The 26,452-nt window shown below is 41.9% G+C and overlaps 1 protein-coding gene across 1 annotated transcript in view; it reads left to right on the top strand.

Annotated features, from left to right (window-relative positions):
- The window catches only part of EEPD1 (endonuclease/exonuclease/phosphatase family domain containing 1), a 63,965-nt gene that overhangs the window by 27,961 nt on the left and 9,552 nt on the right, over window positions 1-26,452 (top strand). The window contains exons 2-4 of the mRNA XM_021553314.2: window positions 5,551-5,602; window positions 21,953-22,063; window positions 25,426-25,560. Coding sequence (XP_021408989.1) covers window positions 5,551-5,602; window positions 21,953-22,063; window positions 25,426-25,560 — 298 coding nt within the window. The remainder of the gene's footprint in view (window positions 1-5,550; window positions 5,603-21,952; window positions 22,064-25,425; window positions 25,561-26,452) is intronic.

Here is a 26,452-nt window from a genome sequence, read left to right as displayed (position 1 = left end):
GTAAAGGCTTCCCACTTAGGTGACCCACTGCCCTGGTCAGTGTGGGCAACCCCAAAACAGGAGTGGCACAGATCCCTTTGCAGCCTCAGGGTGCTCAGACTCTCTTTCCCATCATCTCACCGTGTTAAACTTGGTCTGCTAAGTGCTGTTGGTGGGAGCCTGTTGTTCTTTCCCCTACCCTTGTGCAAAGTAATCATCACAGGGGCAGAGTCAGAAGAGAAGACTTGGTCATTAGCAGTAAGGTCCAGCAGCAGGTCGATACTTAAACCAAACAGCAAGAAAACCCCACCCCCACGCCCTCTGTACACACCAACCCCCCATATTCCCCACATTTGTTTAAGCCACAAGATGTGTGTTATCTGTGTTTGCCACTTTTGGGCTGTTAGCTTTCCCTGTTCTCCATGTACTTCTCTAAGCATCTGTTTTTGCTTAAAACAATCAGAAAAGAGTTAATCACAGCCCTTAGGCTCAGGCTGTTGACAGCTGGGGCAGTGGGGACCACCAGAGCCCTCACAGGGGACACGTAAATGCGTGGGCTGCCTCCCCATCCTTATTGTTACTCACCCCATCATCTGGCAAGTGCCGAAGGAAAAACAGGGTGTGAATGGTGATGAGCGTGCCCTTTCAGCAGCACAAGGGGAGATTGAGGTGAGGGATGGGAAGAGCAGGCAGCTGATGGGGAGTGCTCCCTCTCAGGTACTAGGTACCATTAGCACAGCTCAGCTGCATTTTTTGTTTGTTTTTTTAGTCCTACGCTCACATTTTTTGCCCATCTCTTAGAGCAGAATAGATTTATGAGCAAGGCTTGTTTGGATAGGTTTGCAGATACAATTTTGGCGGACAAGTTTGGTGGCCCAAGTGGTTTTGTCCTTGTGTTTGTTCTTGTGTCTGTTAGTAAACACTTCAGTTACTTGTATTCATGCTCTACTCTTAGATATTTAAGTGTTCCATAAAACTTCCCTGTGGGCCATAATAGGTTTGTGGGATCTTATCTCAAGAGCAGAGAGGAAGAGTTTGTCAACTAAAAGGACGTGAGAAAGGAATTATTTAATGTTGCTTGAAATGGTTTGGGATTGAGTGGGTTATTGCATGGGCTATTTATAATAATGTCTGTGAGTCTAGCTGAAGCAAGATTTGGTGTAGCTGTATGCTGAAGAAGGTGACAGAAAAGCAAGAGAAGTCAAATGGCATATCTCAATGTTGTTAACTTTAGGCTTATGCACTGGCTGATAGAAAGCATGAGGGTTTTGGAAAATCTCAGGCCTCGAGAAAAGGCATGTAATTAAGCTTTTGTAGGACAGTGTTGTGAGGCCAAGTGTTTGCTTAAACACTTCACTGAGTCTCTGATTGCTGAATGTAATTCTTCACATTTTCCTCACTTTCTCCTCTTTCCCCTTTCCTAAAAATTACCAGGTTCTGCACTGAATGGATGCCTCAGCCCTATGCTGTGCTCAGCTCAGCAGAAATAGGTCACTGTGCTCACTGATGCTCTGCTCTGGGGACCCTCTCTCTTGATAGTGGCAGCCAGGTGACCTGTGTCTGTAATAGCTGCAGTTCTAGTTCTGTGCAGGGGTGGTCCAGAAACTGACTGTAATTCTAAAAACCTTTCTACCCCTAAAGCACCCTTCAAGCTGATTTTGGAGTAAGCAGCTTCCCTTCCTCAGGTGAAAACCTGAGGTGCATTTTGCATGGATGGATCTGCGATCTGCCTATCCCATCTGCCTTGCTGCAGAGCCATAGGTTCACTGGTTTGCAGGCAGATGACCCTTAGCGGTTCTTGGGAAAGCCTCAACATTCCCCACTGCAAAAGCAGATGGGATTTTGTGGGCAATGTGAATTTAAGCTGGGAAGTGAAGCTCCGTGCAAATTAAATGTGGTCACGATGGCTCAGGGTGAACAGGAATTCATCACCAGGCGGGGGACCTATCTGCAAGTTTGCAGTGTTGCAAAAGACTGCCAGGAAGACTTAAATTACTCCTGGGTATATGGAATTAAAAAGAGAAACCCAATGCTACTTGTTTTTGAGTAGGAAGACTTTGAGGAAAGGATTGCAATGATACCCTGAGGTGTAGAAATGTGCTGCAGCTATAGGCATTTGCTCAGCACTGTGACTAATCTTCTGGAAACCAAAAGGAATTCCCTTAGAGGAGAATGCCGTGCGTCACCCATGGCCAAAAAAAGAGGGAGTCGTGTTTCCTTGACAGCACATCATGTTTGCATATTTTCAGTGCTGGAGGAGAGTCCTTCATCCTGATCACTGCATGTTTTCAAGTATTTTGAGTGTGCCTGGGGTGCCAGGATATTAATTTCAATAGCTTTGTTTAAATAGATCATGTAAGTAATTCTGTCAGTGAGTATTTATAATAGAGTTTCAGATTAAAGCAGAGGCATTTTCAGTATAGTTACTCATATTACAGCTTTCTTAACCAGTATATTTTAATGCTGGTAAGTTAGAGCAGACTCTCCAGAAGCCCTAAGGTTTCTTTGGACAATACAACTTTTCTACAACTTTATTCATGAGTTAGTGTTTGTACAACACGGGTGAGGATGAAAGAAATAATGCCAAGGATATGTATATAAACAGAGTAGTACTTAAATGTTGTATTGTAGTCTGCAAGAGCTTGGGCTTCAGCATTGGCTTTTGGTAACTTTTTGCATTTCATTTGGCATTTTTTTAATTGGAGACTTCCTCCCCCTCTCTGCCCCCAGTTAGTGACTATATTACCATCTATTTTGAAGTCATTGGTGAACAAAAATCTACAAACAGCAAATGAAGTTATAAGCTGCTCTCAGTGTTTGTAAGATTGCTGATGTGGTGCCTAAATAAGCAGCCTGATTTCTTTTTGAAGCATCAAATGCCCAAAGCAGCAGCCTTGAAAGAAGCTGCATTTCCAAGCTGACATTGCATCAAGGTAGCACATACTAATGTTGCTTGGAATTGCTGGAAGAAATAGCAGTAAATAACTGGTTATCAAGAGCAATTTTCCAGGTAGTGGGCTATAATCCAATGGACAGAGACAGCATCTGTGATGGTGCTTTAAGGAAAGAAGGATCTTGCAGCTGGTTGTATAAAGGCTGATACTTTTGTGTTTGTAGATTCCTTTTGACCAAGAAAAAATATCTGAGGTATTTTCAGGTGTCATCTGAGGAGAAAAGAGTAATGGGCAAATACTGATCTGTTAATTTGTAACAGCAGAAGAAGTCTTTTTCTCTCCAGGAATCAAACCAGTGTTCCTGCAAGTCATGCAGCAACTCTGAATTGAGATTTGATTTGGACCCTGCATATGCAGTATCTCTGTAAGATGTAAACCTTTGTATGGTTTATTCACCTCTGAACAAGTTTACAGCATCTCCATAATATAGTGAAATACAGTAAAAAGATTCCTGCTTCCTGTTTAGTTAATTGCTTCTGTGTGACTGGATATTTTTTTCAAAATAAATGCATACCAGTTGAAAAAGTTCTTGTGGGGCTTTACAGGTGTAAATGGGAAGGAAGGTAGGTTTTTACAGCAAGATGATGATTTTTAATGAAAGTGGTACTTGCTTTTAGGGCAGTAAAAGTCTTTCTTCTGTCACTATTGTGTGTCAGATAACTCATGTATAACGTTTTAGAAGTAAATCAGTCAGTTGGTAGAAGTATCCACAGTGTTGATGGATTTGATTAAGTAATCAAAAAGTCTAGCCTCAAAAAGAAAAATACAACAGCAATTTGCATACCCCCAACCCATGTGTGCATAGGCTTGAAGCCACCTTTGCAGCAGCCCAGGGGGCTGTGAGCAGCCTGAATACATCCACGTGTGTGTTAGCCTACCTCCCTCTCACCCGTCTGGGGCTTTCTCAAGTGCACCACAACAGAGGTGAGTCATCCAAAATAAAGAGGTGACTCCTGCATTCAGAGACACGTCTTGACTGTGGCTGCATTGTTCCTGCCTGGGTTATTGGACTTTGTTCTCCAAAGTGCATCAGCTAAGGCTGCTTCTGAGTTGGACACAGCGCTGCAGTGTATTTTAAATGTAACTGCCTTCTTTGCTTGCTGCCCACCCCATCTTTATTTTGCATGCTGGCTGAGTTGCAAGGAAAATTATGTTTAAAAATACCTTGTATTGGTTTTGTACTTTCCCTAACTGCCTTCCAGTGCAGCTGAAGGTGTGTGTGTGCAGCCTAGTGTGTTCACCAAAGAGTAACACCAAATCACATGTCCCCTGCTACCAGAGTGGTTGGGCTTTAATGGAATATCTTTTTCATTTGTCTGATTATCCTGTTGTTTTCTGAACCATCTCCACCCTCTTTGTCTTAGTAGTAATAGTCTCTGCAGACTGGAAATGCATTGTGTGTAGCTATTTTATAATTCACTGGGTATAGGCTTTTTATGATACCTTGAAGACACTTAAAGCTAGAAGTCCATTAAAGTGAAAGCACATTGGGGTCTAGGGATTAGGCTGTGAATACCTGCAGTGGAAAGCCATAGAAAGACAGGACAGAACTATGCTTTGCCAGCTGCTGTTGCAGGATGGATGTACATAATTAGCATACAAGGTGCCAGTGGATGCTCAAGAATTATGCAGTATTGCTCTGAGGTTCTGAAAGGCTAATAAAACTTTTTTGTATTATATCCTTTGGTAGGCTTCTATGTTGACTATTCACACCTTCTTGAATATGAGCTTTTAACTATACTGGCTTTTTACTGTGTCTCTGTGCAGGGTGGTGAGAGTAATTTAAACAATATTTATATGCATCATTTGATTCTTCTATTGGTATGCAAATGTTTTTGTATCTCTGGGTAAAGGAAATTATCCTCTGGAGTCCAAGGATAATATATTAAGTGGCTGGGTTTAAGGCTGGGTAAGGGAAGTGAGCCTGTGAAGTTGCAATACAGGTGTAGAATCCTGTTTGAGTGAATCTCATAAGCTCGTTGAAGTGAATGAAATAGAGTGTGCAGGATTTAGCCTCTAGAGGTAAATTTAGAAAAGATTCAGTAGGTGAAGAAATTTGGGATTGATTAGCAAAGAGCATTACAAGAATAATAATTATTACCTTTCTATCCTAATTTTAAATGGTGGTGCACATTTCCCTCATCTCTCCTTCAAATTTCTTAAGCTGGGTTGTTTTACTTACTGCACCTCATATATAATATTGTGAATCCCTAGGAATGGCTTTCTGGGACTTGTAGGAACCTGTTGACACAGAGGAACAAAGCTGACTACAACTGATAGAAATGTCTAGAATATTTTTCTGTGCTTGTCATTCATAAGATCCTTTGGTGTTAATTTGGAATATTACACAAGTAACGATTGATGCATTTTCTCTGTAAGGTGAATTCAGATACACTTGTAACTTGGAAACCAAAAAAAAATCTGCTTGTGATAGCTAACTCAAGGCAAACAAAGTGACATTGTCTCTTTTGCTTTATTTTGTTCCATCATGAGCTTTTCTTGTACTTCTTTTGTCAAGAGAGAAGATAAAAACAGGGCTTCAGTTCTGTTGTTTCTACGATTTCTGTAATTCCTGCAGTAGAGTGATTAATTCTCTTCGCTCTGTTTTTTCTTACAGTATCAAGCTTTTGGCTGTGCAGGAGCTGGCTGACAGAGAAGCATTGGAAAAGGTATTAAAAATACATCTAATGCAATTATTGTAACAGATTTAAGCTCTTAAAACCCTCTGTGTTAGTTGTGCTTCCTAACTTCATGCTGCATAAAACAGGACATCTTCCTAGCTACATAGTGCATGAAGGCAGAGGGTTCATGTTTTGTCTAAGCTGACCATGTGCTTTTGGTGTTTTCTGATTTTACAGCGAGTTTGGGGTAAGCCATGTTTAATAATGAGCAGTAACTAATAAATCCAGTGTTGCCCTTCATCCAAGGGTATTGCAAACACAGCAGGCTCAGGTCAGATAAATGGAAGAAACTCTTTACTGTCAGGGTGAGAAGGCACATGAACAGGTCCCTCAGGCCGGTGGATGGCTCATCCTGAGAAGTGTTCAAGGCCAGGCTGGATGGGACTCTGAGCACCTGGTCTGGTGAAGTGTCCCTGCCCATGACAGAGATGTTGGAACCAGATGATCTTTTAAAGTCTCTTCCAACCCAGACTGTTCTATGATGGCCTGCTTCTGGGTGAAGGACCAAATTTCTTTCTGGCCTTCTGGGTGAAGGACCAAATTTCTTTCTGCTTTATGATTCTTCTGGCCTGGCATGTGAGACTGGACTACCAGTGCCCATTCTGCCACCAGTGGCTTCCCTCCACTTTCTACACTAAGTCTTTCACCTGCAAGACCAAGGAGCCAGCTGTGAGGCAGGATGAGAGACCTTTTAGGATGCAAAGAAAACAAGTGGATTCTGAGCCCTGTTGGAAAAACTGCTGTCTTAAAGCAGGCATTGAGCTGGTCCTGATCCAAGCATCCCCTCTGTATCTACGAGTGGTGTGGCAAGGCTCAGGGAGGAAGGAGCAACCCTTCTCCTGCCTTGAACACATCCTTGTCTGTGTGAAGGAAGAGGTCCTGCAGTGCTGTGTTCAGGCTGCATCTACCGGGTACTCTAGAAATAATGAGTAAAACAAGATACAGCAGCAGTGGGTGCTTCAGCCTTGTGCTTTGCCACTGACTGGAGATGACCAAGATTCTTCATACAGCCAGTTAATTCACATGGGGCATCTCTTCACTGGTGTTCATGAACTCTGATTTTAACTTGAAGAGGTAGATTTTGATAAAAGGCAGTGACACAGGACTGTGCATTGTTGTTTTTCACGCGTGAACAAGACATGGTTCTCAACCACTCATTGTGCAAAACAGGTTGATCTTAGCAAATTGTCATTGTTCGCAGCAGTTGGATTCTCTGGCCCCTCACACTCTGTACCCTTCCCACCTTTCACACAGACCCATACCTCCCTTTGGCCCAAGGCCTCCAAAAACATGGCCTGGCAAGGTTAAGTGACCTCAGCATGATGGGAGTGGCAGTTTGCGGCATTGTCTGGAGCACTGCAGGAAGCTCTTCAGAAAGGCTCAGCCTCAGAAAAATGATCTTTCTAAATTGAGCTCTCTGAATATTTGATATCTGCTTTCATACAATGCCAAGCTTAAAGAATTTAAAAGGCCAGTTTAGCCCTATGGAAAATAACATGCTTGAATTATGTAAGTTCAAAGAAATTTGCTGTCTTTATTTTTTAAGTGCAAGAGAGGAAAGAAGCCCACAGAATAGAACAAAATCCCTTGTCCAGCATGCTTGCAGAGTCAGGTTTTGAGCACTGTGCTGAGTTTTGTATTCTTAAGTCATTATTTATCAGCATTATACTGCAGGAATAAAGAATATTATTAAATGATAATATTTTCATATTTATTCTAAGATGTGTTTTTCTGGTTTTCCAAGGGAAGTTACCTTTAAAGTAGATACAGACTTTCCAGTCTGTCATAGATGGTTTTGAACTTGGGAACTTTCTTGTTTCTAAAATTTGCTGCCCAGCTTTGAAAGTGTTCTTATATATGTTTGACACTTGCCTGGAGTGAGCAGAAGCTCCCTGCTGAACAGACTTAGGGGCTGCAGATTAGCTCTATGAAATCAAATCTTATTGAAGTTAACTGCATGTGCAGCTAGTCTCTTGAGAACCAGGGCCTCAAGGCAGTGCCATAACATTATTCTGGCCATGAATAACACGGGCAGACTGTGAGGTGAGGTACGTGAAGCCAGTGGAGCTTCATGTGCCTCATCTCACAGTTGGAGCAAGCTGGGAGAACTTGTTTGAGCTGTTGGGGTCTGGCTTGCTGGAAAAGGTTTTTCTGCCATTCTGTCTTAGGTATTTAAGAGTCTTTAAAGGTTTCTCCCACCTTGGCTCTTGAAAATAAACTAATACACTGTGAGAAGCTTTGTGTCATGCAAAGACGCCATTTGTTTTATTTCCTAAACCCCAACGTTATGACAAATTGGGCCAAAATGGCCCTTTAAGCCGAAGATCTACCCCACTGGTAGCTTCTATGCCTAGCGTTGCCAAAACAAGAGGGATGATTGGCAAGGTTTAATTACAGCCTGTCCTGGATTAGGACAAGCTCAACTGACCCTTGGATGCTGCTCATGAGCTGGTTTGTTTTTCTGGGGTGCCACAGGCTCCTGTAAGCACCACAGACAGGGTGCTGCTTGTCGAGCTGAGCCCCAGCACCATGCTTACTGTTGTTAGGAGGAATGGGAAAATAATAATTTATTTCAGTGAACCAGGTCACGTAAGAAGAAAAAGAGCCTTTACCTAGAGAAAATTCTGGGTCAGAGGTAGGTTTGTGTCTGTTTTGGCCATAGCCCATCAGATCCATTCCAGCACAGGCTCCATGTGAGTGGACTTGCAGGCAACTTAAAACCAAACCCATGCTTACCTGTATTTTTTCCTACCTTGAGCCTTCAAATTGATGTGTTTTCTTCCCCCTGCCTCCTTGCTGAGCTTGCCCTGCTGCTGTGGGTCTGCGTTACTTACGTGCCTTCCCTTCACAAGTGCTGCTGGCATTTGCCGAGGGCAGGGAAGAACACAGATGGTGAGATGCCATGGGAGGGCTTCCAGCATGCCAGCCTCATCCCCACAAGGGTTCAAGGCTGCTCCGGCTTTAGGAAGAAGTATCACAGGCATGCAGGCTTGTTGGTGACAAGTCCTGTATGGAACATTTCTTCCTCTTCCAGAAGCACAGCTCTGGGAGATGCTCTCAGCGACACTCTTGCCCCAGTGTGTTTTTGAGTACGTTACTTTATCTAATTTTGGCAAGTCCTTAATTGCAGAAGAATTATTCTACTTGCCAAATGTTAATTGTATTTATTTGGGGAAGGGGAAAAATAATTCTCCCAAGGAACATGTTGTTTCTATGGTTTAAAAATAAATCTGTTTAACTAATTAGGTTGAACTGCCTAGCCAGGTGACATTTCTCATTGGTAACTGTTTTAGCATTTAAATTTGTAGCCCTTTTCCATAGGCAAAAATGCACACCAAAGCAATTGTTCTCATTGGTGCTTGATGCCAGCAAGTTATACAGAAAGAGTAATCTGTCTTACAAGAAAAATAAAAATATTCTTTGCATTCTAAGCATTTCCTCCTCCATCTTTTAAGTGTTTACAGGGGCTCTTGAGCTCATTCCTGCTTCAGAGGTGGGTTATAGAGAAAAATTAAATAATTTATGCAATTCAATAATCCCTTGACAGCTTTTTAAAAGGTAAGCCTGCTTTGTGAACAAGTAACAGTAACTCATTATTTTCCTATTTGTGTATTAAAATGTAAATGTGTTTGCTATTACTCAAGATGACAAAGGACTGTCCACTTGACTCCACAGAGAAGTTTGTTGGCTTCTCATCTAAGAAACACAAATCATATGATTCTGATCTGCAGTTTGTGAAGTGTTGAATTCACTTGCAAAGTGATTATTGTTCTGCCTGGAGTTGGAAGAGATCTGCTTAGACTGCTATGAGACACACTAGGTGGGCTGAAGGACAATAGGAAATGGGGTGAGAATTTTGATTTTGTTTAGGGATGATCTTTTTGACATTGACAATAACTTGCAGCTTGAAAATCAGTGTAAGTAACACAAGTTTCACTATTAAGGTCTGCCTATAGCAATGTTGGCAAATTTATGTGAGCTATGTCCAAGAGGTGAGAAAGTGAAAGAACAAAACAATTATCAGTAGGCTTGCACTGTCTGTGTGGGGATTTTCACCTTCACTTCTAGTGAGAAGTTTTGGAGGTCACAAATCAAGAGAGATTGAAAGTCTTTCACCTGGTGCCTCTGAAGCACAGGACACATTCTCTGGACATGAGGACAGGCAGCCATGCACTTTCTCAATACAGGAAGGGCTCTCTTCTGTCTGCTTGTCTAACCTTACTTGGTCATCCATTGGGAATTTCTGTTGGAGATGATAGAATAACAAAACTCCAATCAGCCTTCTTCTCCAGGTAGATTCCCCCCACCCCATCTAAAGAGCTATTTCTCTTTCTTCATATTTACCTGGTTGCATTAAATGGAAAACTTACCTCTGTAAACAAACAACCTCTACAATCTGTGCTCATTTTTTGGCTTTTCCCACCTCCTTCAGCAATAGTATTGGCTGGAGTTGTCTTCCATGATGCGGAATCAGTTTCCTGGATTTCCTCACCCATAGAAAAGACCAGATATCTGTGTCTGGGAAGTTCAGCCCCTTTGCATCACACAAAATTTTTATACTGGGTATGAGGAATCAGTGAAACACAACTAGGGTGATATTAAGGAAGTGGCATTATTTTACTAGAAGAAATTTAACATGTCTGCCATTGATCAGAATTGGCTTTTGTGTGAGAGGAAATTCAGTGACTACTGTTGCACAATTTTACTGGGTAAGATAGAGGAGATGAGGCAAAAAAAGGGGTGCTTGTTTATTTTTAGTAGCATTGCTCTGCTGGTGCAATTTCAGCTGTAGTCAAAAAAAGGTTTGTAAAATGCTGAGCTGCCCTGTGTGTTCCATGCTGCAGCCGCCTTCCTTTTACACAGCACATGGAGAATTTTAACTAAAAATTTGCTTTTGTTTTCTTGATCCAGTGTACTGTTTCCTCCAGATATTATCAGAACATAAAAAGTATGACGTCAATTGAGGTTCCAGAATTTCCAGTGTGAAATGCATCTGCTGGAGGTTTATATTTATCTTTTGTCTGCTTTTGAGTAGATTGAGCCAGATCAGTGTTTAATCATGATTTAGCCCATTGTAATCTGTGTTCTTTATAAAATCCCTCTCTGAGCAGAGCAGGTTGTTTATTTGTGAAAGGTTATCCCTAGGAGCTTTTCAGTTTTGAAAGAGAGGTGCTGTTTTTCATTTTCAGGGGTAAGCATAGGCACATCGCATCTTGCTTGCATGGATATAAATGTGTTTGTGTGTGCATTTGATGTGATTTTTTTTTAATGTAACCCAGAAATGAAGTTAGTCTGGAACTGAGTCTTTGTGTGCATATTTTTAATTGCCATAATCTTTCTGTACGGTGTGAGCCCTATCTTGCAATCTTTCTTTGGGCTGTTGGTTAAAAAAGATCATAAGGTGATTTGCAATGAATGAATTAGTTGCTGTAAAGGAGTTATATTTAATGCCTCTTCTTAGACCTATCCTTTCCAGGAAGCAGTTGACCCCTTTGAAAAGTAAGTACATTGGGATGTCCTCTAGAGTCAGATAAGGAAATAGCAGTCTTGCTTTCAGAGATCAGAAAAAGGAGATGCCAGCTTGGCCAGTGACTCAGTCAGGACATTTGATCAGTTTCTTCCAGCCCTGTCACTGCCTCATTTTTCTGCTCCCCATTTCTAGAGAGGATAGCTGGTAAGCTGTGGGATGGGCTTCTGCAGAGTTCATCAGCTGATGTTCCTTCAAAAGCCATCATGGAGTCAATGACTGATCACTTAGAGTAAAAGGAGATTATTCCAAATCATCCCACTGATTTTGCTTTTATTTTTTCTCTCACCTTATATCCTATTATTTTGCCCTTTTGCTTTCCCACACCCTCTCTGTATTTCCCCCTCTCTCCGTTGTCTTGCTTGTTTACCTGAGTGCAGGTAATACTCAGGAATACAAAGTATTAATTTTTTTCAGACTTCACCCCATGGGGTCATGAAATCTTAGAGTGAAGGAAAGAATAGCTGTAATTGGAAAGCAATAATTTTTGGCTGAGTGGAGCTGCAAATGTTGTAGCATTTTTTACTAAATGGGTGCCCTTTTTGGCTTTATCATATCTACTAAATTGTCTTAGGAACACTGCAGCTATACTGTGCTTGCTTCTGGCCTTTCATATTTTCCTCCCTTCTGTCCTCTAGGACGGATCTAGATGGCTGGAAGTTTAAATACATGTATTGGTGGACCATACAGTTCTGGCCATGTCCTTGATTTCAGTAGCTCTCTGTAGGAGGATCTGTGACTACTTTGTCTTTCCAGGCCCTTCACCTGCAAACTATCATCACGTGGTCAGCAGCATTGGAAGCACAGGCTTTCATCTACTAGGATTTCTGGTGTCTTTCATCTTGGCTGGATTTTTTTCCTCTGGAGTTGCATTGCCCATCTCTTTTCTGATGATGAGTGGACTTCAATAAACAAAACACTAGAAGCCATGCTATACACAGCACAGGGAGCTACAGAGAACACAAATTCTATTAAAATGCTGTCCCTTATTAGGTGCCCTCTTCTTCCCTAGAGCACTGCTCTTCTGCCTCTCTGAGCAGTGGTGATTTGGAGATTGCTTGTTCCAATAGCTTGGCATTTTTTGTAAATCATCTGGTCTTATCCCTGAATTTAAACTAAACTCACCCAATAATGAAGTCATTCTCTACACTTCCAGAGCATAGAGAAACAGAAAGTATGTGTTTATAAGTGCTGGCAAGTGTTAAGATTTGGTTGTGAATAGTAGAAGTAAGAGGGGACTTACTCAGTCCTTTTTCCTTGATTTCTTCTAGAAGATGGTAGAAGACAAAGCAAGTTCAAAGAACGGGAACAGTTTTGAATAGTCAGCAACTTAAGGAAGAGTGGTTTTTAGTTTAGTTGCTTTTTTTTTTTCCTTTGGTTTAGTTGCTTTTTTTCTTCATTTAAAATATTGACATAGCAGCAAGGGGATTTTAATGTCATCTCAAATAATTTTTGATAGTAATGTATATGCTCTCTATGGGAAGCCAGAATCTATTGGATCTGTTGGAGCAGAACTTTGGTGAGGGTTGAAGGACAGTCCTGTAGACTCCGTGGAGGGCATGCTAATAAGGACAGAGAGAAAACCATGTATTATTACTCATGGAAACTTGTAAATAAAGAATGAGCTCTCTCAGAGAGGAATCAGTGTCAAATTTGGCTCTTTGAATTAAGGGCTAGAGCTGTAAAAACAAAAAAGAAAGTAGTATGAGATTTTTTTCTTTTATTTTTTTACAGGTAAGATAAGGTGGCCTAGTGCTAGCAGCCTGCAAGAGATCCTCCAGATAATAAAGCAGTAAAAATATAAAAAGGAATTAGGAGGTGAGGCAGATTAACATAACTTTACAGAAGATGGCACAGTGTTCTGAAGGGTGGTGTAATCAATGCCTGAAGGAAGAATAAATATTTGAGGCTGGCAATGGTTGTGAGTCATATTAGATGTTTCTTTCTTCCTTGTTTTTGTGTTCTTGCCATGGGAAAGAATGCTTGCTCTAAGCAGAGATGTAAATCAGTTGGGGAGAACAGTAGTACTAACAGTAGGAAAGAAATGAAGCCACAAAACACCCAACTTACTGTTACGTCTAGATATTAGTGAAGTTTTATCATGAGATGAAGACCTAAGCTTACATGCTTAAGCAGTTTTCTTTGATTAACAACATTAAAATATTGTGATTTTTCCTGTTCCCTTTCAGTTTTATTTGTTTTACTTTTGCGTTAGTACATTTTCCCCCTTTCCTCTTCTCCTCTGGCTGAAGGTGGTATGCAGATGAGGAGATTCAGATGAGGGCAAATCAATAAGAGCTCACCAGTCAGCACCAGTCAGTTTGTTTGGGGTGCTTTTAGTTGGTGAATAATCTACTTTTCCTTATCACTTTTGTATCTCATGTTTCATAGGATGGTTTTCTATTTGCTTTCGATATTAAGGGCTAGGTTCTGATAAACTCATTGTCACCTCATGCGGTCCTGGTAGTTCCTGGGTGAGTAAGGTTGTATTCACAGTGGTGTCATTTTACACCATACTGCCAAAATTGATTCTTGGGTTTTGTGGGAAAATAATTGACCCAGGATTAAGCATAAAAAACCAAACCCCCACGCCCTAAGAAAAAAATGAAGAAAACCTCCAAACAAAAAAAGCCCAACAAAACCTCACAAAAACCCCGCAACCAACAAACATCCAAAACCTACACAAACAAGAAACAAACCAAAGCCATAAAAATGTGTTCCCAGGAAGCCATTGACTCCTGGTTGCCTAGTATCTGATATCCAGTCCAAATGAACACATATTTTATGTCTCCAGACAACTGCTGTATGGATGGTCATGATTTGAATGACTCTGTGATTTTAGCACAGCTACTCTGTTGGGCTGGGTACTATTTGATGGCAACAAAGTGCAACTACTTGAACTCAAACACTCAACTTTGGTATAACCAGCCTGATAAAAAAATATTCTCACAGTCACCAGGGCTTCTTTTTATTCCTTTTTATATCATGTCAATCCCCTTGGTATGCCATTATAGCTCTTAATGATTATAGTGCCTACTTATAAAACTCTGTCTTGAAATGACTTCAAGAAGAATTTTGTGACTATCCTTGATGACCTCTTGAGCCTTAATTTATGAATTATGTTTAAAATAAAGAAAAACTATTTGGGAGTATGAAAAGAAGTAGTCATGAAACATCTGCCAAATGAGTTTATCCAATGAAGTACAAGGAAAAAGGTCAGCTTGTGAATGGAAACATGAAAAATTAAGAACCCACAAATGTTCTACACGGAGGCCTGGTAGATATGGCTGTCCTCTATGCTGCCCTTCCTCCTAAGGGAAGGGGCAGCATAAATTTCCACAAGCATCTCTGAAGACACCTTCCCATTAAATGGCAAACTGGATGAAAGATAGTGAATATTCAGCTTTGACAAGAGGCAGCTGAACATCCCATAATTCTTCACTAGTGCCCCCAGCACTAGAAATGTGTTAGCGAAGTTATTGTATTGCCTCTTTCTGTTGTTTTGGTGCTCTGCACTAAAGGTTTTTCCTTGTCTTCCTTTTGAAGATCTATAAAAAGACACTGTTTATATAAATAATCACCTTTGTTAAGGATGAAGGTAGGAGAACAGGCCATTGAATGATCTGCATTGTTGTCCTGGGAACACAGTGTTTAAAGGTGAGCAAAGAACTGGGTTTATGGGCAGCAATATGTTTTTTTAATCGTATATCCAAAGATTACAAGAGTAATTTCCTCTTAGTACAGAAAAGTAAGTATTTGGGTGGCTGTGGTAATTCATCTGGGAGGGCAGTGTAGAAACTCGCTGTTTCTCGTAAGTTTTTCCAAAGTAAATACTTAAAAGGGAAAGCAAGTAATTTGGGAGTGCAAACTTAGGCTCCTACCACTCCCCAATGGATGCTGTAGAGCCTGACTTGGGAAGAAGAAAAAGTGATCTGATTCCAACAAGTTTGTATGTGTAAACAAACCATCACACACTTTTGATAACTGAGATAATGTTAAGCTTATCAGCATCATTATTTCCGGCACATTCCCAAAGTACAATGGGTGAATAACACAGCAGAGGCAGGAGAGGGGTGTGTGTCCAGCTGGATCCACATCCATGGGCTGGTTCAAAAGAGAGTCAAGCTCATGAAGGGGCTCAGATACCTGACATGGGAAACAATGCCTTCAGTTTGAAAAACCTTCCAATCCTACCAAGCATCATTTATCTGCTGCCTAACCTCAGGGTGCCTTAAATGATGGTCTCCTCTGACGCTTTGCTGAGCAGTGCCTCTCTGCAGACATGGAATTACCCACCTTTGAAGCAGGCAGAGGGACTGGACCACTTAGTTTCTAGCCTGTGTATAGTTGGACTTGAAAAAGGATCCTTCCTATCCTGTCTCCTCTGCCAAGCTCAGTCCTGAAGGTTTCCTTTTTTAAAAGTATAGAGCTTAAAAGTGGTTTTTGCAGCAAAGCTGGGAATTCAGGTCACCACAAGGCTAATGGGAGTGAGGCTGCGGTATGGTGAGTGTTGGTTCTGTGGTCCATAACATAGTGCCTGGAGCTGTCATTCCAGAGCTGAGTGAGAACCTGATCTTCAGAGGAAAGAAATCCTTCCTCTGTGGATGTCTGAATTACTGGTGTGCTCTTTAAGAAGCAGAAGCAGCACATTTTCCAGGAAAAAAATGAATCTTTCTTGAGTTGAGGAAAAATCTGTAGGTGCCTGCCTTCAGATAGACCAAGCTTTGGGACCCCAATTTGCACATTATCTCAACAAATGAGCTTTGTATGTCTATAGCACACAAAGGTATGCAGAGACTGTGCCTATGGATCTCGTTTTATTTCTGAAGAAAGACAAGGGGTGACTATGTGGCTGTGCTGAAGGGCTCTGCCTTGATTTCACCTCTTGCAATGAGTGTATAGAGCTTTTTGAAGGGTGAATTAGGTAACTTGAAGAAGGTGGAGGGTAGCAAGAATTTATTTGGTCATGAATCTGGATGTTTTGATTTAGTTCTAGGAAGAACAAAGCAGTACAGAAAGGATGGGAAGGTATTGCCCCAGGTCTCAATGACCCAGTACAAATAGGACACGCTGGTATGGCCAAAGAGACAGATAAGTTTTCCAGTCATGAATCTATGGCCTTTGCCTTTTCAGTGGATTGATTCCTTTTTTATGTTTTTTATTTTTCCTAGAATTTTTCTCTGAAACTTTTACGTTTTTAAAAATTATTTCCTCAGCTCTAATGCCATTGTAGAATTTTGTACAATATTGAGAAATAGAAAACTTTTTCCATCACAAATTTATTAATAAGGCTAAGACTGAAACAGATTTCCTAGAGGGGGGGTTGTTCTTCTTTGAAAACACTCATAATTACCTGCCTATCAGACCCCTATCTACCTTTGTGTAATATCAATACATGATCAACACAAGCAGTAAAGATTATGCAGTCTTTAATGAAGTCTTCCTGAAAGGGCCTATTTGAATGGGCATGTGAAAAATGTTATAGCTTAAAATAGGGTCACTCCAGTTTTCCCACGTGCTACTTATGTGGAATAGAGCTGGTGAGTGCATCCCGCACGGCAGGGAATGCATCTCTTTCTTATGTGTGTGTATTTTTTGACCGTGTTGCAAACAGGAAAGGGATATGCTTGAGAGAAAGGCAAACAAGCAATGAAGGCCTGAGACAACATTCTTGTCAGTGGGAATTGGATCCAGTGAGGAGTGTTAGTTACAGGCTTTAATCATAATAACACTTCCTTCCTTGCTGTTACATTTGGGTATAGGAGAATCCAGGTGTCACTGAAATACCTGATGCTCCTCTGTGTCCCCTTCCTGAGTTGCTCCAGCCTGTGGGAAGTACATTCAATGTTACCCAGCTGCACAAGTGTGCTGAGCATCCTGGCCTCGCTGTGTCTTTGATCTCTTCTTGACTTGCCTTGTGCTGTCACGTGCGACTACACCAGGGCAACAGTCCTGAAGCCTCTGACCTTTTCCTACCTCAATAGCCAATACAATAAAATACAGCACCCACAAATCTCTTCAGCCCCAACTCTGCTTTTCCACCTCACAAACCTGATCTAACAAACCACTCATCTTCTGGAAGACAAATTGGAAAGTTTTGCTTGAAAACCAAAGGTGTTGGTTTCAAGTTCTTGGAAATATTTGCAGTGTTTCTGCTCCTGGCTTTCTGGGTCAGGCTTCATTAGGGTGAGCCAGCTGTAGCTGTGTCCTGTTGTAGATTGGATTTGGATTAGGGGTGTTCAAGTCTGCTTTTTCAATTAGAAATAAACATACAGTTGGATGAATAAAGTAAGGATAATGTGCATTTAATTCTTAATTTATACAGTACATTGGGATAGAGCAGGGAAATCAAGTATGGATTAAAAATTAGCATTGCCAGATGGTCTCATGAAGCCACTGTCAAATTTGTTGTATCTTCTATCAGAAATAAATTTGATCATATTTCAGGATGGGATTTTTTTGGAGAGTGTTGTGGGCCTTCTCCTCAAGCATCACTGCTCAGTTTACAACGTCTATCTTAGAGCTCTTCTGTTTACTCTTCCTGGATGCACTAAGTCCATCATAGTGGAAATGCTCTGTAGCACAAAACAGCCCTTAGCTCAAACTGCAAGTGTCTTTCCCCATGCAAAAACAAATCTTTGCTAATATGACACCTACACATAGCTGAGATGATAAGAAATTGATAGACGTTTCTTACTCATTTCTGGTACTCATTAAAGCTGCGCCCTCTAGTGCTTATTAAAAGAAAAGTAACTGTGCATATGTGACATCTAGAAAAGGAAAATTTATTCTGTCATTCTCATCTCTCTTCTCAATTAGAGGAACCAAAATCACCTTTTCTTTGATGAAACAAGTAGTTGTTTACCTCAACTGCAGTGCCCTTTTAGCCTGACAGCTTCTGTGGTAGTTAACCTCAATGGATATTTAATTACTTTGAGTGCCTTTCTGAAGTCCTGGTGATCATTACTGCACCTAGATGTACCATGCCACAACAACAGGCTCACCCTGCAATCTCCTCTTGACTGCTCTTTCTCCCCATGCCCTTCTTACAGCCTCTGCTCTGACTCCACATCTGAAATAAAGGCATCCTCCAAAGAGTAATCACTGGCTAATAAGAAATATGTAATTTATTAAACCCTAAGGCATTGTTTTTCTGGGTCACATTTAATTTCCTCAGGGTTGAGGAGTAGCCCATCTTCTTTTTGAGCAAAAGATGTTCACCACAAGGGAGGTCGCTGGCTCAGGGTGGTCCCCAGACATGGCATTACAGCAGTAATGCTCGGCAGGCCAAGATGTTCAGCATGCAGTGGTGTCATCATCTGGGAAGGAGACCCTGCTGCACAAAATAAAGGACATAGTAACTAGGGCATCCTGAAGAAGAGGTGGTGGGAGCTGCTTGTGTGCAGAATTGCAGAGTGCTTGCTGGCAGCTCTACTAGTGGGCAGGGTCACTGCACTGGAAGAGACCAAACTTTATGCACAAATTAGATGTTCTTGCAGTGCTTGGAGTGCCCTGGGGAGGCAGATAGGTGTGTTAGGAAAACTGCCTTATGGCCTCCAGCATGTGCCAGCCCAGCATATGTTTTTTCCCCTGCTCCAAAATTAGTCCAAGACCCATTGCCTTCGCTTCTCCAGTCACTCCTCAAATGTACATTTCTCCAGCTTCTTCCAGCTGCCCTCTGGTCTCTTCCTAAGTAAGCCATAAGCACCTGTCTCTGCTTCTGGACAGGCAGGGAGGGTCAGGTGCCAGCTCTTTATCAGGGTGAACAAAGAGCAATTGCATCTTTGGATCCTCCTCTTGGGAAAATGACATGTTGTTTATTGGCAATTCCAACAGAGCTTGTCCCAGTTCCTGATGTAGCGGCTCTTATTGGTGCCTTGTATGCCAGATGGAGGCAATCATAGAACTGCAGACTAGTTTTTGGTTGGAGAAGTTAAGGATCATTGAATCCAATGGACAGGACAGGTCCAACAGACCTGGCACAAGGACGTTGACCTCTCACAAGCACAGGCTTCCCTTTGTTTAGAGTATGCCTTGGGGCTCAGTGCTGTCATTTTCCTGCTCCTTGGCAGTACTGCCTTTCCCACAAAAACCAGCACCCAGCTGGCTGAGAGACCACAGAGCATCTGTGTAAATAAGCCCTGGTGCTGTTGGTCTCACAGGGTGTGTGTATAGGTATGAGCTTTAACTTGGTATATGTATGTTATAATGAAGAAGTGGATTGAATTTCAGGAAACTTGCACCTCGAAAGGCTCTAGAAAAAAAGCTAGAGCTTTTTGCCTTAGGAGGGTTTTTTTTTTTTTGGTGGGGGGATGGGGGTGGGGTGGGGAAGAGGAAGTTGTTTTGATTGACTGAGATTTTATTTTTGGTTTTTCTTTGCCACTTTAAGAATTGCCTCTCAAAGGGGTTGGCATAGCTCTAACTTAGCTTTGCAGAAGAGGAAAGGCATTTTTTCATCCCCAATGAGGAGCTTGTCTGTATATTTTTGCTGCTGAGGGGAAGCGTAATGTTGGTTGACGTTGGGTTTTGTGGGCAGAACAACATGATTTGAAAAATGCCATTCTCACTTCAGCAAAAAAACATGACCTCAGCAAGTATTCTGTCACAGCTTCAAAATATGTGTGCCTGTAAGCCTTGGAAAATGAGTAGAGATTGAAATCAGCTGCTGTAGGCCAAGTTCTCCTTGGCTGCAGCCGTACCCAGAATGGGCTTTTTTTTTCTGAACAAACTGTGTTATCTTTTTTGTTTCCACAAAGTCAAATAAAGGCCTTAAAAAATCAATTTGAAGGAAACAAACTATTCAAACTAGTCGACTGCAGATGCTCTTTTTAATAAAATGATGGTTTCTGTAGGATTTTTTTCAATCCTGTCATATGCTTTATGCTGGCTGGACCTTCTAGGCAGCTGCAACCCAGAGATAAGACTTTTGTCAGGTTACAGTTGAACTCCTAATTTCAACAATATTTTTGTTTTTCTAATTCAAGTTATTTAAGTGTTAGAAAACTCATTGACCAAATCCACTCTGTTTGAAGACATCAGAATGGCATCAGGAGTGAGTAATTATTGCTGCTGTGATTTATTGTCTTAGCTGGGGTAGCACCTGGTGGTCAGCTGAGAGCAGAGCTGTTCCCAGGCTGTGCAAACCCCCTACCTGCCTCTGAGTTCCATAAATCAGCCCAGCCCCAGCACTGCCTGAAGGTCCATAATGGGTGACAATGTTACTGTGGCATCTTGAATAAGAAGGCCTAGCCAACCTCTGCACGTCAGAAAACTGTTCCAAAAGCTGTGCCAAGCATTTTTGCTTCGGGTGTGCAACCAAAGCAGCTCTTGGCCTTCTGAGGCAAATATGAGTGCTTGGGTTGTGTGTATCCAAGGATCAATGCCCACAGCTTCAGTCTGCAGGATGCTGAACTTGCAGAAAAGGGGGTCAGTGAAAGATCAGGATTTTATTTTAGTTTCTGAATCAAAAGATAAAGATGCAAATAACTATCCCATCATTTTATTGATATCTGTGTAGGAAATACTTATATCTGTGTGGCTCTGTAGCTCTTCAAACTGTTAGACACATCCCACTACAAAGAGTCACTGTGCATACAAGGTTATTCTGTACCTTACAAATCCTTTGTTAAATTGCTGCTTGATCTGGAGGGGTGTTGTGGATCCAAGACTTTGTCTGAGGATCCTTCTTCGCTGTGAAAGCCTCTGCATTTAAACCCAGTTTCTCCAGTATGATGCAAGATGATGCACAGTGGAAGTTCCCTGTTGCTCTTCCACAGGGATGAGTTTTTCCTAGCCCCTTTGCCCACAACCAAACCTCTGCCACTATCAGGGCATCCAACTGCTGCCTATCCCTGCCAGCTTCCAGCCAGAGCCTGCCTGGAGCCAACATCAGCCTTGCAAAGGACTCTAGCTCCTGTTAAGCCTGGTTTTGAAAAACTGCTAACAAAAAGTATTCAATTTGTCTGCACAAAGGAGTTTCAGATCCCAGAAATTCCAGGGTGGCTTTTCTTATTTAGTTAGTTAGTTACTTTTATTTCAACCTCAAGATGTTACACAGGTGGACTCAGGGGCTCTCCACAGTGTCCACAGTTCTGGTACCTCTGATCTGCTGGGCATTGGGATGCAGCCTCTCTAGCTCTGACCATGAGCTTGGACATGTAATAGTGTCTGAGTGCTGTGGCTGTTCAGGGGTGACCAAGGAAATGAGCACCTCTGGGAAGCATGAGAAGGACGTGCTAGAACTGCGTGCAAGTGTGCAGCTGCTTCCTTCACACACGGAGGAAATCAAGCACGTGTCCCTGGCATAAAGTCAGAGGAGCCTTAACCCCAAAATTCCAGATACTGAGCTTGGCCTACACCCTTCCTCTGATGTTGGTGGCTGTGTGGTTGGAATGGGGCCAGCCACGCTATGGGGGCCTCCTGCCACCAGGAGGATTCAGCAGCTGTTTGTGAAGCCCCAGGCAGGAGTGGGATATAGTGCAGCCAGCATCTTCCGAGGCAGCACAGAGAAAATCCCTTTCCAATCAAACAAGTAGCTCTGGAGGAAAAGAAAAGGGTCTGAGGGATAAATGTTCTACTTGCAGCATTTGCACTGAGTTATTTTAGTTTTTATTTATCTTCAGTTTGGGGGTGAGTCAGCCTGGGATGTGGCTCAGACCATCTCCTTTGCAAGCCTTCAGGGAAGGCAGAGAGAGCGCAGCCTGTCCTCCTCTGTACCACTTACCAGTGCTTTACTACACACTTTATTTTGCAATTTTTTTTTTAAACTCTCCAAGTTGATGTTATTTTTTTCCCCTTTCCTCTCTCTCTAGTTTTGTATGGAGTTGAACCAGCCGACGCTGCCAAACATCCGTAAGTGGAAGGGTCCTAGAGGATGTTGGAAGGGTGTTGTTTCCGAGAAACCCTCAGGCCAGCTACACAAGGTACATTAATCCCTAAGTTTGAACTTTGGTTTTGCTTTTTCCCCCCCCTCTAACCAAGGACATAGTTTGAATGTTTAAGACAACACTTTTTGCAAATCCTTTTTGGCAAGGTTTGTATTTCTTGTTTTTTAAGCTGGCTGTTCCTGCAGCTCTTAATTTCACTATACAATTTATGTTTTGGAAGAATTGTGGCGCACTTGTAAGGAGGAAGATGTGTGTGTGTATTTGGTGTGTGTGTTTTTGGGGGAGATGGATAAAAGCAGTACAGATATATAAATGAAAAGCTATGCATTTGGACAAGGTAAGAGTCCTGAGTTTTTCCCCTGGCAGGCTGCAGTACTTTTGACATTTTTTGTGGAAGTCACCTGAGTTTGCTCCCTGGTGCTACACTGGCTGATATTCAGAAGGCCTTCCCATTTTCCTACCATTTTCCTAGTTTTCAAGTGAAGAGTCCTCAGAGGAGCCCTGCAGCCTGCTATCCTCACCTGGAAGGGTTTACCTTTTGTGTTCCCCAGAGTCCTCGGCACAGGTGTTTAAAATACTGTGGACTCCATTTGAAATCTGCACCATGCTGCACTGTGCTTTTCCCTGCAGCATCTTCTGCTCTGGGAATATATATATGTTTAAATGTGTACTGCAGGGAGGTACTTATTTGTTTAGGTGGTGACAGCTGCACGTGCCTACCCTTGAGAATATTCATAGTGTAGCTGCACTGGGCTGGACATCACTAACAGTGCCCAAAAGCAGTTTTTCCAAAGAGAAGTCTCTCTTTTCCACCTTTAAGGATGCTAATGAGTTTTCAGAGCAGTGCCCTCTTTGAGCTGGAGACTGTTGTTGCTGAACAGGGTTGTTCTCATGGTGCAGTTATTGCAGTGTGGATGTTGTTGTGGGTAGAAGCAGGATCTGAGAGCTGTCACATAACAATTAGTGCCTGTTAGCACATGGGGCAGACTTCAACAATCCAGAATTATTTATTCTGAGCACTGTTATTACTACATATGTGGCTGCAGTTGTGTCCTATAGCCATGCTGCTTAGAATCCACATTTCTTTATTTTGGCTTTTCCAAATCAGGTTGCGTCACCCTTCTCGGTTTTGGACTCATGTTTTTGCAAGTGCACCTCCTTTTATTGCCCTTCTGAGAAAAGAATGAGAAAAACCAAGAATGAGGGAAAAATAAACCCAAACAAATCAAAACCCACCACTTGAGCAGGACAAGGATTGTACTCTAGCTAGACAGATACAGAGTGTCAAAGGGTCTGGAAAGATAGAGAGTGTCTGAATGTGTCTAAAGTTTAATACACTTCACACTTAATTGCAGTGCAGAATGTAAATGCCTCAGGACATTTTTATTTGTGGCTGGAGTTTTCCTTTGGGATCCCTTGTAAGGCCAGATCATTAAAACACTGAATATAAATAGCTGTGTAAAGTTGTCAAAGTTGTTCCCTCCATTTTTTTCTTTCTTACCAAGAATTATTAATAAATATCTCAGAATTTCTATGTTAAATTCAGAGTCTTTAGTCAGTTATTTCTTGAGCTGTACTTCCAAAGATAACAATGGCAGCTTTGACTACAGGGTGCCTAAATAAAAATGATCATTCACCTTGTTTTATGATAGGTATATAAGGATGAATGGTTCCCAAAATTATGGGAGAAATGTGCAACCAAACTAAGAATAGAAATTATAGAAATAGAATCAAAACCAAACTAAGAATAGAAATTTTATCTACTTGACTTTTCTTTTTAGCCAGAATCTGGCTGAGCTGTAGAGCCCTTCAGTAAGCCAAAAAGTTTCTTCTTTTTCTGGGGCTAGTTAGTGAGTCTGTCAGGTTTGAGCACAGTGTACACAAATGCAATGAAGTAACACAGTGTAATCCCAAGAGCAAAGCATCTTTGGCACCAGCTGATTTTGGGATGCTGTGTCGGGTTAAATAAGACAAAAATGGTGGATGGTGCTTCTGGCTTGTTCTTCCATAAAGTCTGAGCATTTCAACCAGGCAATTACTTTTGACTGCCATGTTGATACAAAGTCTGGAGCCTGGAAATAGCCAACAACTGTTGACAGCAGTTTTATTCTTCCACATCTTTTTCTCTATCAGATTTTAGACCTTAGGCTTCTTACTGCTGGAAGAATTTCCTCAGTATTTTAAAGGTGACTTATCAAAGGAGCTACCGAAGAATTTAAACCAGCCTTAATCCTTTCAAGGCTCTTGGGAAATCAGTGCAACAGTTAACAATTTTTTATTGCAGCTGAAATGGAGAAAACTCTTCCTTGCAATGGATTTAACTGTGATTTGCTAAGAGAAGTGGGTTTGAATGATGCCAAGGGAAATGGTGTCTGGGTGATGGGAGAAGAGGCTGACAGTCTTTGAATTAGAAACTGCTGCTGGTGTGACAGCTTTCTGAAAATGCCAATTGCACATCATGAAGTAATCAAGAAAGAAGCCCGTTCAGGATCATAGAAGCAGAGCTGAAAGGACCAGAGAGCTGAACATGAAACATTCAAGCTGGAAAAGAGACAGAGAAATTGATAGGGCTAAGAGGTCTAGACCAGATTTCACACTAAGAGAGTGAAGGGGCCCGGATATTTATAGCTTGCGGGTGAAAAAAGGCTGTGAGATGGTGTGGAGCCTGGGGAGAAGGAACGACTGTGCACAGCATTGTCTGCTGCAAGCCCGAGCAGTCACTCAATGAGACCTCAGGGCACCAAACTCATAGTTAGACAATTAATCATGTGAGTAACAAACTGCCTGATTACTGACCATGCTCAGAGGTATCCAATGCCTTGCCTGGAGTAGGAGGAAATGGGGAAACATTAGCCAAACACGCACACGAAGGGCAGCATCCTTCACCCCTGCAGTGGTCCTGACCGTGCTCTGCTTGTAGAAGATAAAACAGACTATTAAGTCCTTGGCTTTCCTGGAGCAGTGTGGAATTAACTAGGTGTCCAATAGCCAGTGTGCAGGTGTGAGGGCTGTGAATAGCAGAGGGATGCGTGTTTCAGCTTGGCACACTCAGTCTTCCATGAAGTCAGTGGAGCTTCCCAGGAAGCATTCCTCCCATGTCTGGTGGGAGTTTTGGCAGGGGTGAACTGAAGAAGCCTATTTGTCCTCTGTATCTTCCACTGATAGCCCAGAAAGCTGTTCCTACTTTATGCTTGGCCACAGCCAACTGGGCTTTCTGCCCTCAGCAGGCACCATGCCTATATATAGATAGATAGTTAGATAGATAGATAGATAGATAGATAGATAGATAGATAGATACATACATACATACATACATACATACTGGGCTACATTTGGGCAGAATGTTTTGTTTTTACCATCTTATGACCGGCATGTGTCTTTTTCCTTTTTTATTCCAGGGAGTTGAATATTCTGGCTTCCTCTGGGATACAACAGCTGGCATTGAGCTGAAAGATGCCTCATCTCAAGAGACTGCACAGACTAATGGCAATGGGAGGCACTCATATCCTCATCCTTATCTTGCACATTTCAAGGTAACTGCCACAGTGCACCTTTCAGAGTTTTTACTAAAAAGAATTTGGCTGTGATGAAAAGAGACACAGCCTTCTCACAGATAAAAATTTGCATGAGCCTCTGACCCTTCTTATCACTGTCCCATGGCTTGATTATGGATAGGTGCTTAATGCACCTTAATACATGTGGTAGTTCACCACAGTCAGTCCTTCCCTTGCTCCTGTGGGAGCAAACACTGCTGCAAGGGAATATTTGAGAGCCTGACAGTCAATGGATGCTTAATAGCAGCCAGGCCAGAGGCCTGGGATTCTTGACAGTGCTACAAAAAGGGATGAGTGCAGGGAGAATGGAGATGGATTATATATATATATGAGACTATGTGTGTGTTTAAGGCACAGTGCTCCAGTGAGACTTGGGCTGGCCTGTGTTATGTTGCTGCCACACTTCAGAATTTCCATTTTATAGCTTTTTCACTAGGGCTAAACCTGTCTAAAAGAGCATCATCATTTCTAGAGCCAGTTCTTGGGCATATGCTGGAGCAAACATATGAGCAGGGAGAGCCCATCTTCACACAGGCTGTGATGAAAGGGTCCAGTTTAGGGAACTTGACATCTCTGGCAATGCTTTGAGAGAAGCATTAATTGAATAATTATTAATAAATAAAGTATTAGTAATTAATTGATCATAGAAATAGGTCAAAGTGACTCCCAGAAGGTGAACAGGAGATTTCAGGGAGAACAACAACTCCTTTCAAGGTACATTAAGTTTCTTGGTTAGTCTCTGTGACAAGCCAGGGCTAATCACAAGACAGTAGTAATTAGCCCCTGTAATGACCATGACATTATTTCTAGCTTATTAGCAACTGGTTTTACATAAACTGATTTTCATAAGCAGCTGACTTCTTTCTGCTGA

The sequence above is a fragment of the Lonchura striata genome, chromosome 1, assembly GCF_046129695.1.
Source record: "Lonchura striata isolate bLonStr1 chromosome 1, bLonStr1.mat, whole genome shotgun sequence".
Taxonomy (NCBI): domain Eukaryota; kingdom Metazoa; phylum Chordata; class Aves; order Passeriformes; family Estrildidae; genus Lonchura; species Lonchura striata.
The sequence above is the reverse complement of the archived record's forward strand: the minus strand, read 5'-3'. Positions and strand labels throughout refer to the sequence as shown.